Below are 17,185 nucleotides of genomic sequence, written 5' to 3' on the forward strand. Positions count from 1 at the left end.
CTACATATTAAGCAGAATAGAGGGAAAAGCACTAGTTTTAAGAGGTGCTTTAACAAATCACACTGAAATGGACTTAGTGAAACTTATTCAAAGCTATTCTCACCTCCTTTTGGGGTGTGTGTGTGTGTGTGTGTTGGTGTGCGTGTGTGTGTGTGTGTTTCCAGTTTGACATTCTTCTTTTCCCAACCAATTAAAAACAATGTAGGTGGTTTGGGTTGTGATTTTATAATGGGTATAAGTGATTGAATAATAACATTTGTAACAGTTTAAATTATTCTTTCTCATGAGAAAATAAAATGTATGACATTTTCTTGTACTACAAAGTGAGTATCAAGAATTTGCAAACCTTTTTCTCATAAACAATGGGAATTCTGCAACAAGGGCTCTAATGGAAGCTACAGATCAAATGCTAAGAGTTCCAAGAAGAAAGCCTAACTTTCAGCTGTATGAGAGAGGTTGTATGAAGAAAGAATCATCAAACTATGACAACTGATTAGGTGTGGAGTAGCAAAGCAGAGAGAACAGTAAAAAATGATGTCAAATACTAAGACAAGTAAATAACCATCAGATCTCATGAGACTGACTCACTATCACAAGACCAGCATGAAAAAGACCTGCCCCCATGATACAATTACCTCCTACCTGGTCCCTCCCACAACACATGAGCATTCAAGATGAGATTTTGTTGGGTACACAGCCCAACCATATCAGGGGCCAAGAATGGGTCCTTGGAGAAGAGGTCCTGATGAAAGAAGGAAGAAGTGCCTGAGAAGAAGTCATAGAAGCAGCAGTACAGTATAATGGAAAGAAATATATCAAGAATAGAACAGATAAGCAGTACTAAATGCAGTAGAACTGAAACAAAATTAGGGCCAAGAAAAGTAAGTGTGATTTGGCAACTTGGAGGTCAATAAAAGCACTTTCAGGAACATAGTGAAGCTAGAATCTGGTTTGCAGTGTTGAGGAATGTGTAAATAGTGAGAAAATGGCATCTGAGAGTATGCCTCCCTCCTTTGGAAATTTTTCAGATGAAGGGAACAAAAGAGATGAGATTATAAGTCAATAGAATTGTAGGGTCACAAAGGGAGTCCCCTGATCACAAAGTTAGAGTCTTAATTCTTGAAGATCAAAAGAATCAGAAGTTTGCTGATGGTATAGAAAAATTTTTCAGTAAAGTGGAGCATTGAAGGAATTCATGTGGTGAACCAAAATTGTGGTCCCTGGACCAGTAAAATAGCATTCGGATAACCAGGGAACTTGAAAATGCAGATTATCATGCCCTAGCAATCTCTCCTTAAATAATTCTTCCAACTGATTCTGGTGCGCACTAAAGTTTGAGTTCCACCACCTATTGTTAGTAGAAGGCAAGGCTACCTGCAGAGAGGGAGACAGCAGCAGTGAGACTTGGAGTATGAGCAGGGTGGGAAAGATAAGAATTAGACATTGAAGACTGGTAATGACTTGATTAGAAACTATTAAAAAGGCTGTTTAACAATAGTGGGAGTCCAGAAAGACCGAGACAATCTGTACTAAACTAAATTGGTTTAGTCTGAAGACTTTCTCTAGGATACAAAGAAGTCAAAATCTAGGGGCACAGAAGGTGGATGGCAGTCTATACAAAACAAAGGATCAGCAAAGTGATGACAGTAAAAGGAGAAGGGCTTCTAGCAAGATCGTTGCTGAACTGGTTGACAATGGAAACCAGTGTGGCTTAGAATTGAGGGCTGGAGAGTTTGGTGAAGGTGACGTTAAACAGAAATGAGAGAGTAAGAGATAAAATAAGAATGTGATGGCAAGAGAAAGAGATATTCAGAATCCTAGGTTAAACAGTTTCAAGTGAAGATATAAATTCAAAGACTGGCCAAAGGCTATGTGAACTGAAGACGTAGAAATGAAGAAATTGAGAGCAAGGAAGAACCATGAAGACAGTGTGGGAAAGAGTACTGATGTGGGTGGTGAAATTCTTATAGATGATTCTAGATTCAGTAGGAAGTGGAGAGAAGATTGTAAATTGGCTGATGAAACTGTTAAGAGAGTGACCAAGGTCTGGCGTGGTGGCTCAAGTGTGTAATCCCAGCACTTTGGGAGGCCGAGACGGGCGGATCATGAGGTCAGGAGATCGAGACCACCCTGGCTAACATGGTGAAACCCCGTCTCTACTAAAAAATACAAAAAACTAGCCGGGCGAGGTGGCGGGCGCCTGTAGTCCCAGCTACTTGGGAGGCTGAGGCAGGAGAATGGCATGAACCCGGGAGGCGGAGCTTGCAGTGAGCCGAGATCGCGCCACTGCACTCCAGCCTGGGCGACAGAGCGAGACTCCGTCTCAAAAAAAAAAAAAAAAAAAAAAAAGAGTGACCAAAATGTCAGTAGAGAGTGATAATTCAAACCAAGGCGGGTGGTGTATATGGATTACAGAGTTTCAAGGAGAGTAGAAGGTTAGTAAGGGATAATTGATCAATAGGAACCAGAACATTTGTGTATTGAGAAAAGAATTAACAATAGATACACAAAAAACAAGCAAATGAAAAAAATTAGAGAATTATTAACACCAGCAAAAAGTTGTGCTAATAAAAGAAGCAAAATAATACACAATTTGGTTCAGCAGTAAATGATATTTTATAGCAATAATAATATAAACACTGAACACTGATTTACCAAAAATAAATGGAGATTTAACTATATTGGGATGATGGAAGGGATGAAAACAGTTGGATGAGAGATTAATAGAATTAAACCTTTGTGTGTCAGAATTATTAACAGATAATATATACCACTGGTAAATGAAGACATAGCAGCGTTAAGTATATGCATACTATAAGTTTATGCATACTAAAAATACATGCATATCATTTAGCTTTATATATAGCAATTTAGCTAAATGCAAGTAAATATCACAAGACAAAGCTAACAATTGAAAATGGTTGCCTCTGGGGATCAGCTCTGGGTGGTGAAGCGGGTAGGGACAGGGAATTGCTGTTTGTTATATGCCCTTTACTACTATTTGGCCTTTTAAACTACGCACATATATTACTTTAATTTAAAAAACTGATTTCTAAAACAGCAAATAAGTAACAATGTGTTAAAAATAAAGTTGAGTTTGCCGTAAAACAGTAGTTCAAAAGGTTTCACAGCAAGAGGTTGCAGAGGTTGCAGAAGACAGATAAGGTAGTGTTGGGAAAAAGATAGGCCCCAAATGGACACTAATTACATTTGTGGAAGCAACAGCAGGGAATAGAAGTTTACATAAAAGGCACTCATTTTCAGTAATGGGGTTGAAGAGGGCAATAAACATGGAGAGGAACTTGAGCCACCTGTTAATGAGTGAGGGGATAGACAGAACTGCTGAGTTTATTGAACTAACCAGCCCTGAAATTCTATCATTGGTAAATGACATGTTAAATAAACATTATAGCGAGCTTCCCAGAGACGTGCCAGAAAAAGCACCTGACACTAAGATATGATGTTTTTGTCAATTCATTAAAGGCATCACATCACAAATTGGAGTATTTTTCATTGGCAATAGCACAATCCAGGTGATCAGGACTGTTCCCTTTACATCTTCTCATGACTACAAAAGAATTCCCTGAATCCTCAAGCCAAGTGGAAGAGAGTTGTACACACACTATATACACTTATTTGAATATTTCTTACAAACGCCACCTATATGACAACTTGTAAAATGAGTTCAGCTGAGCTTTTCCCTGTCATCAACAGGTGTAAAATTATCTGTTCCTTGCTAATGACAGGAAAATGATCACAGTATGTTATCCTTAATTTCTTCAGGAAAGTATATGTGACTTGTAATATTTTGAATTTGAAATCAGAAAGGTGATATCACTAGGGAGGACCATGGAAAATGTACACAAATTAATTTTATAGAATATTTTGAAGCCACATTTTTAGATATCTGATTTCGAAAAATATTTTTAATGCCTTTCACTTTGGGGAAAGTACTGTAAAGATGATCTAATTTCATCTAAAAATAGTCTTACAATGAAACTAATTTCTTATATTGGTGATTTGAAACATTTGCGACCCGGAGTTGTGGAAGAAGACCAATAATCAAAGATTAATTTCAGCATCTGTTATGTACTTGACACTAAGACAGATGCTTTACATATTTTATCTCATTTAATCCTCTTGTAGGATATATTGTACATTAAAGTATGATTCTTCCCCTTTTAGAGATGTAGAAACTGAGGTTCAGTCCAGCTAAGTCTATTGCTGAAGGTCATACAGCTCAGCAAGATCAGGTTTTATAAATTCAGATAATTAAATTGAATGCCTGTGTTCTATTCCTCTTTACCACGCTGCTTCCAAACTACAATTTAACTCTAAACACAAACTGTGAAAATGGGGAAAATGGGTCCTACTTTAGTTTTAAAACAGCCTAACCTATATCTGCGTATTACTCTTTAAAGATACTCTTCTACCCACGTATCACGACGGGGGACATGTAAACACCAAGGAGCCTAGATGGGAGAACTCCCTCCTTTGTCCATGGGATCTGCACAAGCAGGTTACCCTGTCATCACTCTGAGCAGGAATGGACCCAATCCAATGTAATCGACACAAGTGAAATTACTAACTCTAAGCTTCCAACAGACTAGTGCTTCCAAGGGCCTATTCTATTTTCAGCAGCACTTCAACTTCATCCTTACAAAATATTGAAAAAACTGGGGGTTGGGGGCTGTGGAGGGACAGCATTAGGAGAAATATCTAACGTAGATGACAGGTTGATGGGTGCAGCAAACCACCATGGCACATTTATACCTATGTAAACAAACCTGCACGTTCTGTACATGTATCCAAGAACTTAAAGTACAATAAAAAAAGAGATTATCTAAAATGGAAAAAAGCAGAATTTAATAAAAATAAAGAAAAAAATCCTCCAGCCTTTACAAAAGCTACATAGAAATCTCAAACTACAGTATGAATAATAAAAAGTGATATATTAGTTACCCAATTCTGCCCCTTTACTGAGTAGACAACATATAGTCTAGTCAAATGTATTATTAGATGTACTAAGCTGGGAAAAGAATATCATAACATTACTGTTGCCACTGGACAAACTCTTAATCCTGTCATACAGTTCCCATCTCTGATAATTGTCCCTCCTACCATTTCTATTGTCATTATGCTACTTTGTTTTACACCTAGACTATTGAAATAGCTTCTAATAATATTTTCTTTGCAAAGTTTTCCCCATTGATTTTTTTCAAGTTGTAGACTTTGTGGTTTATAAAAAATTTCCAGCACATATTTTTATTTAGTATTTTATGGATGAGGATGTTGCTGAGAGATTTTGTATTACTAAGAACATATAGCTTGAGAGGAACAGAGTTAGGACAAGAACTCAGGTCTCCATACCCTGAAAGTAGTCTGCTTTCTATCACCAATACCTTCCCTGTGTCAGACTCTTCTTAACCAAGTGCTTTCTTTATGTTTATACTATTGCTTAAGGACTCTCCACATAAATGACCCAAATTCAAGGAGAAACTATCAATGGGCTCTGGAGTCAGCCTACATATGTATAAATCTTGGCTCTACCGCATGCTAGCTGTGTAAGCCTTTGCACATATTTTAAGCTCTTTGAAACTCGGTTACCTTATATGAGCAATAAGGGCAACAATAGCACCTTCCTAATCTGATCGTTGTAAGAAGAAAAATTAATATGCTAGCCATAGTATCTATTAGTATTCTCCTACTCAGCAACCTTCACTCATCCTCCATTCCCTACTAAAGAAAGCCCAAAGTTTTAAAATTAACACTTGAGAATCTCATGACCTGGCCTTAATGCATAATATTAACACTACACCGTAATACTCCTTGTCACATGTCTTTCATGCCATAAAAATCAAGCCCCTAACTTTTTCTGAAACCCAGAATTTACTTTCCCAAATCTGTAACTTTGTTTATGTGATTCCCTCTTCTAGGATATTATTTACATGCAATATCACAATACCATATATGGAAATTCTGCCCATTTTTCAAAGCCCAGGTTAATTACTTCCTCCTCAACACAGCCTTCCTCGATCTCTCAGCCAAAATTAATTTCTTCACTCTTTTGTTCCCAAAGTGGGTTGCTTCTTCCTCTTTTATGACTGAAAACGCTTTGGTTTGTATTACGCTTTTATATGTGCCTGCCACTTTCCCCTATTAGAGGAAACTAAGGCAAAGCAAAGTTAAGGATTAGGCTGAACTGTATAAAATTGTTACTATTATGCCAGTTTCAACCTACAAAAATGACAATTTCAAATGATCTAATCTAATAAAATGGTTTTTTAATGGTTGTATCTAATTCACTTAAGGTAGATATTCAATACCTTCTGGATTATATTCTATGAGTTATCCTAGAGGCCAATGTTTCTATGCAGATATACAGAAGAAAGACATTTTTAGACTTTTTTTAAATTAGAAAACTTTAAAAAATGTAGAGACAAGGGTCTCACTATGTTGACCAGGCTTGTCTTGAACTGCTGGCTTCAAGAGATACTCCAACCTTGGCATACCAAAGTCCTGGGAATGCAGATGTGAGTCACTGAACCTGGCTCTAGGCTTTTCTTAGATTGACAAAACATGGATTTTAAATCTGTTTTAGTTCTTTTTGACTAATGTGATCAGAATGTATATTTCAAAATGTCAGTTCTTAGAAATAATCTCATGCATATTTAATATACAACAATCAAATTCTTATGTGGGCTGGTTCCTTCTTTATTTTTTCTTATTTTCTTTTGTCTTTTAGTAAGAGGTGCCTATGAAAGAGGTCAATTGGAGATCTAGAAAAATACAAGTGATGGTTGATTCCCTATTGTTCTAGTTATTAATGTTAGTTTTACCAAGATACAAGAAAATATTTTTCCTTCAACACTTGTATAGCAGATGTTTACAAGATTCCAAAGTCTTCATAACATAAATTACCAAGAATTGTATTACATGAGATTTCTCCTTAGCAACTAAGTTCTAGTTTCTATTTTGTCAATGTGATACATAAAATCTATACATATTTTGACTTGATTCTCAAGTCAAATAATATATTCTCAAAGAAAACATACAGAAAGTATGTATATATTCTCAAAGAAGACATACAGGAAGTAAATACCAGTTTGTGAAATGTGACCATTGAAATCATCTTAGATAATATAACTTCCAATTTATTGTTCATTTAAATATGATACGTCATGAAAATATTTAACATTGCACAACTATGGGCTCATTTTAGAACTGAAGATCCGCTACAAATTAGGTATTCATTAACCAGTTTATAACTAACCTCATAGATTTAATGTCTTAATGGACCTAAATTGTTTTGTCTTCTGAAAGAAGATGGGAAGATTTGTTCTAAAAATGCTATGACAAGGCACAAATGCCAGTAGTATAACTTCTCAGTATTTTGATGAAAATTTAATGGGAGCACCTGCACAGTGGTATGAGAAGAGTTCAAGAACGTTATTTCAGTTTGTCAAGGAATCAGCTGATTGATCTTACCTGCTCACAAATCTGGCTCGATCCACTATGGCACAGTTCATTTCCAATATGTGTAGAAATTGGATCATTTCCTGTGATGGCTTGGATTTGCTGGCTAGAATCAGGTTGCTGCCAGTGTGCAGAGTAGATTACCTGGGGCTGGTGGACAATGTGATGATGGCATTGAGCCTGAGGATGGCACTCCTAAGACACATACGCATGCCAAAAACAGCCACTTAGGATAAACATTACTAATCAAGAAAAACAACTGAAGCCATCTTTTTTAAAACTTAATGTTTTCTTTCACTACAATTCAAACCCTAGGATTTATAGTTTTAACTAGTGATAATTTTTCATTTTTTTCATTGGGAAAATTTGTATTGAATTCTGCTTTTACTTGATCAGGTTGTCGTGACCATCCAAATACTTATCTAGATTGGCCAAGGCATTGCATGTTCTAATTAAATTAATATTCCAGCTATACTTAACACTAAAATCATAATGAATATTATTATTAGTATTACTTTGATGATTCAGTAGGCACTTCAGAATCTAATTACATAAAACACGATAATACTGAAGATATAGATAAATTTAAAATGAAAAAATAATATAGTATAGTGATTTTCAATGTCAGGAAGCATATTAGAGTCACAGTGGGTGGGGAGCAAAGTTCTTATCCTTGTGAAACTTAAGGATAAATTTCTTAAAAAGATAAAAAAATCCAGCCACTGAAACTTCAGACCTAGAAAACATGGATTCTAACTCTGATTTTATCACTAACTCTGATCCTGAGAAACTGTGTATGCAACCTTTATGAGCCTCCATTTTCCCATTTATAAAAGTGAAGATGGTACATATTCCATTGGGGTGCTATGAGGAGTAAATAAACTAATGTCTATAAGTTGATTACTACAAAGTAGGTGAGTAACAAACATTATTATTATGATTGCATCATCATAATTTTCATAATCATCATCAACTTTATCATTTACCCTACTAATTTTTCAGATGGAAAAAAAACTCTGAGATCTAGAAAAGTAAGAGAATTTGCTCAAAATAACACAATTAATTAATGGCAAACTTGGGACTAGAACTCATGATTTCCAGCTTAGACTTCTTTTAGGATATTAGGCTGAATTTGCACTGACCCCAAGATATTCTGGAATTTGTTGTTTTTAAACTGAACCGTTGTTATCTGCTTATTTGTCATGGCTTTTTTTCTGGTAAGTATAGAGCACAGACTAAGAAAAGATATCTAGTTATTTTAGTTTGGGGGATTTCAGGCATACTTGAATTTGCTTTCTTATCTTGTGATTATTCTACTTCAATAAGAGACATCTGCAAGCCTGTTTTCAAAAGAATCATACTGTATTTTGAATCGCAGTGCTATATGTATGCACATACAATTAATTTTGAAAGTATAAATGCAATGCACTATATCCTTTTGACTATGGAAAGTTGACCTATATTAATACAGCAAAACACTTCATATTTTAAATTTTTATATGAAACAACTTTCAAGCTATATTAAATGAAAAAAAAACAAAGTGCAAAAGAATGAAATAGTATACTCTTTCTGCTGTAACATTTTTTTAAAGTGACATATACATTTACAAACATGTATAACTGCTTTGAAATGCATAGACCAAAAGAGTTTTAAGAGTAGCTGCTTCTGGGAGGAGAAACTGGGGACAAAAGTGTCTGGATAAAGAGGTTTATTTGTCACCATATACCTTTCAATGCTCTTTTTATGCCTCTCAATGTTTTTTATACTTTAAAATTTTTCCATGTATAAAAATTACCTTTGCATGTATACAAAAAATATTTTGAAAAAAATGAAATATATATAACAAACACATTTTACAAATAGAAGTTGACTTGGTAAATATAAAGATAATAAAGGTCATAGAATAAGTTCATGGTATCATTTTCTCTAGACTCTTTTCAAATATTACACACTTTGTACATATACTAGCACTAAAATCTTTACAGTGTAGGAATTTTGGGGGTGAATGTATGTTACATTATTATTATCTTTTATGTTACAAAATATCTTCATATATAGGAATGAGGTAAAATTACACTGATAGTCTGAGATGACTATCACTCATTGGAGAGCCTGTAGGCTATTGAAATAGAACCTCTCCTGAAGGAATAAAACAAAACAGTATGTTCCTCACAAAACAAGTTAGGAAACTCTTGGAAAGCACCCATCACTAGAGGGCAATAAAGAAAACAAAACCTGTTTCTTAAAAATCTTCCTGGCCGGGCGCGGTGTCTCATGCCTGTAATCCCAGCACTTTGTGAGGCCAAGGCGGGTGGATCACGAGGTCAGGAGATCGAGACCATCCTGGCTAACATGGTGAAACCCCGTCTCTACTAAAAAATACCAAAAATTAGCCTGGCGTGGTGGCGGGCGCCTGCAGTCCCAGCTACTCAGGAAGCTGAGGCAGGAGAATGGCACGAACCCAGGAGGCGGAGGTTGCAGTGAGCCGAGATCGCGCCACTGCACTCCAGCCTGGGGGACAGAGTGAGACTCCGTCTTAAAAAAAAAAAAAAAAAAAAAAAAACTCCTTTGTTAGTGTATCAGTTGTCTCTTGAATAAAACACTGACATTCCCGTCATCTGTGGTGCCCTGCAGTTTACCTGAGCCCATTTGGCCTATGAACCATTTACTGGTACCAATGAGGTCTTAGCAGGTTTTCAGTTTTTAATTCTTACACCTGACTACTAAAGTTCTTTTCCTAAAGCAAAATGTTCATATATTCATCATATTTTTAAAATACATAATAAGCTGAATTTTTAAAGTACAAAAAGATCAAACATTTCTGATTTGTCATATTGTTTTTCCTTTTTGATAGAGTAAAAAGAATTATGATGAGTACAAATCATATGAATTGGATAGTTATCTTGCACCTGGCACCACTTTACCACCCTTCCACTACAAAGATCTCTTTTTTCTTGAACAGTTCTCATCTCCTAAGAGCTAGTCCTATTTGATTTGGTCACATGTGATGGTAAATAGGTTCATCCAGACTTCGGCTTTACTCAGATTGTCCTAGTTTATCTCCATCACTGAGGAAACTACTAGGACAAAGCAATTGAAGTTTGCTCTATCTGCATGGTTCCTTTTACATTGGGTAGCTTTCATGGCGGTTCCCAAACTCCCAAACTGTGTAAGTAATTAATAAGAAAAAGTGGGCATAAACAAGTAAATACTCAAGTTAACAGTAAATAGCTGCAGTATTCTCTTAAAGGAGCTAGTCTTTAGTTGTTCCAGCTGCACAGCAACAATGTACAAGATACTCAATCTTTTACTCTAGAGTCCAATAATTAGAAATACTATTTGTTCTCTTGAAAATGAGAAGCTAGAAGCAGCATGAAATGATTTGCCTCTAACATTCCTTACTATTTAAAACGTGTCAAACTTATTTTCTGTAGCCCAGGTGGATAAAGGACAGATGTTATAATTTGATTTGTTATAAAGGAAAACGCTCCTTGAAGAATAGGTACATTTCATGAAATTTTTTCTACTTGGTATCATAATGTCCAGAAATATTCTGCTGCTCCTCTGTAAGATATGTGTTCAATACAGATCATGGCAAACCCTTCAGACTGTATCTAGCTTTCCAAGCAAACCAAAATGTTAAAGATTTGCATGTTTATGATTCTGAAAGTTTGCTTCATTTTAACTGAACACAAATAAGTAATAATGTATTAGTTCCTATGAATCTGGTATGTCCACAAGTGCTCATAAAAATAAAATGAGTTCTTATGCCAAAAAGTTCAAAAAGGAAAAGATACAATTTTTTAGTCAGTTTGATTTGCATATAAAAATGATATTGTTATCAAAACTGATTTTATAGTATTTTAACTGCCTATTATGGGTCGAACTGTACCCTCCCACAGCCAAGATATGCTGAAGTCCTAACTCCAGTAACTCAGAATGTGACTCTATTTAGAGACAGAGTCTTTATAGAGATAATCAAGTCATTAGGATGGCCCTAATACAATATTACTGGTGTCCTTATAAAAATGCAAATTTGGACACAGAAACAAACATGCAGAGACGGAAGATGATGTGAAGACACACAGGAAAGTTTCCATAGGAAGACAAAGTACTGCAGTGATGCATCTACAAGCCAAGGAATGTCTGAGGCTACCAAAAGCAAGGAGACAGGAATGGAAGAGTTCCTTCTCTGGCAGCTTCAGAGAGAACATAGCCCTGCCAACACAGTAAGTTCAGACTTCTGGCCTCCAGAACTGTGAGACAATAAATTTCTGTTGTTTTAAACCACACAGTTTGTGGTACTTTGTTGCAGCAGCCCTGAGAAACTAATACACTGCCCTAGTTCAAGAATGTCCAACAGACAAGTCCTGGACATTGGACTGGACATGCTTGTATGAACTGAGAAGAGCAATATGAAACCTCAGTTCGTTATAGTAACAACTCTGCATGAAGGACTTGTGGCTCTAGATGCCATGGAATTACTGCAGCCTTGCTGCAGTTTTATACTTGGTCTGTCGATTTGAGTGTAACAGAATTTTTCAAATGTACTAGAAGCTTTAGTTTTCTAGATCTTTTACAGTATATGGTATTTCACATATCTGTTCCTATGTATTGTTTATTTAAAATTCATTCTATATTAAAAGAATTAGAACAAAATTATGTTTTAAATTATGATTTTTGTTGGACCAGTTTAAAGGAAAACATACAAGGCATTGGGATATCTATATTAAGTTCAGATTCTGCCATTAATTTTCTATGTGACTTCACATATCCTGGTTTCAATTTTCTTTCAGTAAAAAGAGGACAATAATACTTCATATGAAAAATGGATATGAAAGTATTAAGGATAGTATGAAGGGTTCTAGATATCATAGCATATTATAAGTCATGGTGGTCTTGCCTTGCACTTCACAGTTGAATGTCACTTGAGCTCTATTAAAATACTCACAATTCAAAATTATACACTTAAAAACAAGTTTTAAAACAAACATTACTTACCTGATCAGTATTTAGCTTCTCCACTTTTCTTATTGTTTTTTCATAAATAACGTTGTTTCCTGGGAAGAAATGGCTTCCCCTTAGGAATTGAGACAGTGGTTCCTAAAATGATAGTAAATTACATGTTTTGTTTTGAAAGTTGTCTTTTCAGAGTAACGTTAAATTAGGCAAATATCCAGTGTCTAATAGGCTCCGAGGTAGTGGCCGTCCTTAGGAAGAGAGTGGAATGACATCCCAATAATGTTGGTAGATGCAAGGAAATAATAATAAAGGTAGTTCCCTTTATCAAAAAGAACAATCTGGATTTCTCCTATTACATTTTACTAGACCTAATAACATCTTTTGTGGAGATTGGTGGAGAGTGGAAAAGATAATTTTCTCTCTGTTCCTAAGGCAAGATATAATGAGTTTCCTTTGAGGTATGCAAGCATGAGGTCAATCTCATTTAAATTGGGTTCACTGGAAGATTTCTTTCTATGCAAAAATTGTTGGAGAAATGCAAAATAAACATATTTCAGCATGACTAGGCCACAAAGTAGGTAGAAATATATTAAAGATTTTTTTCTGCAACTCAATTGGGTGCCCTTGAAATGTACAATTCTTAATTGTGATTATAATCAAGGCTAAGACTCTCAGAACAACATATGTTTTGAATATTAAGAGCAGAGTAGAGGCTTTAAGAGCCACTTTATCTCCATATATTCAACTAAATTGCTGTAAGATTAGCTGAGTGCCTAGAAGATGTCAGCCAATGAAATATAGGCTGGTGACATGTCCAAAATCTGAAAGAAATTGGGGAAGAGCTAATAAGAATCAGACCAGGAGTCTAAAATAAATGTCATATGCACCATATTCTTTTCCCTTTCTTTAGTTTTCATTTGAAGTCTACTTGTGTAGGGAGATCTGGGGTTGTTTTGTTTGTTGTTTTTCTATGAAACATAATTTGCATTCATTTATTTTGTGATATAGGGGAATACTATAGAAGACCACATAGGCAAGCCTGTTACTGGTTAATGTATTTACAAACATTTCAAAATCAACAAAACGTACTAGGATTTTTGTAGTCTGCTATTGCAAATACTCATAGAGCAGCTGGACCAAAACACTGATTGTTTAAAAGGCAAGATGCTGTTGAATCAAAAGTTACATACTTACTGTATTTAGGTTTGAGCAAAAGGTGTTTTAACCAACTGTTCCTTGGGGACTTTGGTAAAACAAATATATAAGTGACCAAATCTGACTAGGTGATGACGTATTAAATCTAAAGCTGGATATATTTAGAAAGATTTTCCTAGAAGCTATTTTGTGTGTGTTTATTTTTTTTTGTAAAAGAGCCCCTATGGTAGTTATGTGCAATCATGAAACACATGCTTAAGTGCTTGCTATGCACAGTGTACTTTGCTACATGCTTTGAGGCATAAAAATATAAGTCTGACTTTTTATTACCAGGAGCATTTATTATTGATCAGTACTCATCAAACTATGGTAGATAGCCTATTTTTATTCTGTCCTCAAGCTAAGAATGGAAGTTAGATTTTAAAGGACTATAAATAAAAAACAAAGGCCAAGGCCCTATGTGGCCAGCAAAACCTAAAATATTTGTTATCTGTTTCTTTACAGAAAAATTATGCCAATCCCTGATCTAGATAATATATGAACACAAACATATATGCAAGGTAGAAAGAGACAAATGCCCTTACATGTACAGAGAAAGAACTTATGGGATGGAGTTCAGAGGAAAAAAACTGAGTTCCATCTGATGGTGCTCTAGTAGGGTACCTGGATTAGGTGGCATTTGGAAGAAGATTAAAGTGGTCTTTGAATATGAGAAAACGGAAGAAAATGGTATTCCAAGTGAAGGAAACAAAACAATTAAAGTCACCAAGTTTGGAAAAGTGTAAGTTATATGTTTAGGACACACTTAGCAGATAGGGCTTGGTTCTTCAAGCGGTGAGAAGTCTTTATGTGCTTTTAAACAGGGGTATGAGGTGAAGTTTACTTCAGGGAGATTAATTAGAGGAAGAGTACAGATGAGGAGACTGGTAAGATTATCCTAATAATCAAAGATGGTACTGTTCAAAGATGACTCTGAGATCTTGAACCTGAGGAGTCTACTACATGGTACCAAAAATGAAAATGTTGAGGCATTTTATGTGCTCCTAATAAGAATCTAGGTCTGATTATGTTTTTATTCCCCAGAACACTTAGCAAACTACATAGTGCATAGTAATCCCTTTAACATGTGGCAAATGATTGCAAATAGCTCCCAAAGAGACTCTTTTACAAAAAAATGTCTGGATAGTCACTCAGATATAGATGTTTAACACATAGGTGAAAACGCAGGTCTGGAACTAAGTGGGGAGTGGAAAGCTACAGATCTATTATATATATCAAGATCACCTGCTCACTAGTGCTGGATTAAGCCAGGCAATTGCTGAATAGTCAAATGAAGAGCAAATATAGAACTAGACATGTCTCAAGAGGTCTTAGAAGAGAAAATATTGTAATTTAAGGGAAGAGTAATTTTCAAGAAGCAGCTGGAAGTCAAAGGTAAAAATGTTTCAAAGTGGCCAACAGATGAGAATTATAAAGTGGATTGGATTTGGATTACTACAAATCCATTGAGTTTGACTACTAAAATCAGTGGAAGAAAGTATAATGGGAGAGAAATAATTGAGTCATAAAACCTATATCTCAGTTCTTCCTTCTCCTATGTGCTGCAGAAAATCAGGTAGGCCATTAACCTAATCAGAGGCTCAGTTTTCTTAGCATAGGGAGGGTAATGCAGAATATTAAGTAACATCATGTGTCTTAAAGTACGCTTAATCTATAATTTTAATGTACAAATTACATTTGTTTTAAATAATATTGTAATATAATATTTAAAATCCATACTGTGTTTTAAATAATATTGATAATTCCCTTATGACTTTTCTATAAAAACATACACAAGTTGGCTTACTGAGGGCAGGGACTTTGACTGTCTTGAGTACCACATAGTGAGTGAATAGATGACTGAGTGAGAAGGAATGATATGAAACTTCATCTTAGGAATGTAACCATCCTCTAAGAGAGGGAAAACAAATTTAGCAAAAGCATGAATTTTTTTTTCCGTGAAATGAAGTTCACTATAAATGATGAACAATCATTTTTTTTACAAGACAAAAGATGGCCTAGGCACAAACAATGTTATTCTGTCTCGAATATTTTGGTCATATTACTTGAATGACTTACTGAAAAAAAAACCTCCAAATTTAGGGGACTATTATTTTCCCCAAATCTGTGAGAAAGTAAATCAAAAATTGATATAAATAAACAATTCTGTGAAAATAAGTCAACAAAATAAATTTAATCAGAAGTTTTAGATTTCTCAACAAATGAACTGCTAGACAACTCTACTATTTTGGCACCTTCTTTTTCTCAACCTGTCCATTTGAATTGGTGCCAGATCCGCCCTAAAAATTAATAGGTGTTTTCAAAGTGGCAGATCTTATCATTTTAATTGTAACAGCTAGAATCTCTGGCAGTAATTCTCACATCTAACAAAATATATAATCCCCAACATCTACTTTACCGTTCCCAGGCCCCAAAACCTTGGTGGAAATTTTTTTTTAAAAAAAGATTTGCTGATTTGGCTCATTACAATTTGAAGATATCCAACTTCAAGTAGACCCTCCAACCTTTGTTGTTATATTTGTATTCATTAATTCTTTATAACATTGATAATATTTTCATTTTCCTCAACTCCCGTGCTTATACTCCGTCTTTCTGCTCCTATTTACAGTGAAAACCAAGATAATCTATCTAATTAGATCTCTCTATTTTCCTGCACTTCTCAAAAATCTCTTTTCTGCTCATTCCATCCACTTAAGGAAAAAGATGCATTCTCTCTCTCTTTCTCTTTTTTCCTGAAGTCATTTCTCCATCTGTACCTGGAATCCCATTCCTTCTTACGTCTTCCAGAATATTATCCCATTTGTCTACTTTCTCTGTTGCATCTTTAGCCTTTCTTATTACTGTTAATGGTCAAACTCTATTTCTCAAACCTCATCTTCTTAGGCCTTTTGGTCATTTGAGATGGTTGAGCACCCCATATTTGCATTTGCTTCAGTTATGGAGTGTTCACATCTCTCGCTGATAACCCCTCTGTCTGTGAAAGTGGCTCCTTCCTTCTGTTCACTTAAAGTAGACATTTCTCAAAGTTCTGACCCAATCTTCTCCATTACCTCTTAGTGATCTCACTCATTCCCATAGCTTCAATGATACCTTTAAGAGGAATGATTCCCACATCTCTGTCAAATGTGACCTTTGAGTTGTTTTTTAACTGCCTGTTAGGTGTCTTTCTGTTTCTATGCACCTAAAATGCTACTGGTTCAAATAAAACTCAAAATTTCACCCTTTTCTAAATCTACTTCTCCTCCCACTCACATTTCAATCACTTTAAGTGAGTCACCTTACTCTCAGTGTCTCAAGCTAAAAAGCTTAGGGTCATATTGACTTTTCTCCGTATCCAATAAGTCATCGAATCTTGTTAAAGCTACCATCTAAAATAGCTGTCAGAAAAGATACAGAGTGATGAATTAGCATCAGAAGACCTGAGCAAGTTATACTTATTCAAACTTTCATTTCCTTAGTAGTAAAATGATACTAACAAGATTAATCATACTAATACCTTAAATACCATAATAAATCCTTCCCTGATTTCCC

General features: G+C 35.3%; 1 protein-coding gene across 3 annotated transcripts in view; it reads right to left on the reverse strand.

The window, feature by feature from the left end:
* Nucleotides 1–17,185, reverse strand: part of POF1B (POF1B actin binding protein) — a 123,554-nt gene that overhangs the window by 73,264 nt on the left and 33,105 nt on the right. For 2 of the 3 annotated variants that reach the window (XM_030934794.1, XM_010383394.2), the window contains exons 5-6: nt 12,479–12,580; nt 7,489–7,671 (exon numbers count right to left, since the gene is read on the reverse strand). In XM_030934794.1, the coding sequence (XP_030790654.1) occupies nt 7,489–7,671; nt 12,479–12,580 (285 nt within the window). The remainder of the gene's footprint in view (nt 1–7,488; nt 7,672–12,478; nt 12,581–17,185) is intronic. The other variant, XM_030934795.1, reaches the window with a different exon arrangement.

Source organism: Rhinopithecus roxellana, chromosome 7, assembly GCF_007565055.1.
Source record: "Rhinopithecus roxellana isolate Shanxi Qingling chromosome 7, ASM756505v1, whole genome shotgun sequence".
Classification (NCBI taxonomy): domain Eukaryota; kingdom Metazoa; phylum Chordata; class Mammalia; order Primates; family Cercopithecidae; genus Rhinopithecus; species Rhinopithecus roxellana.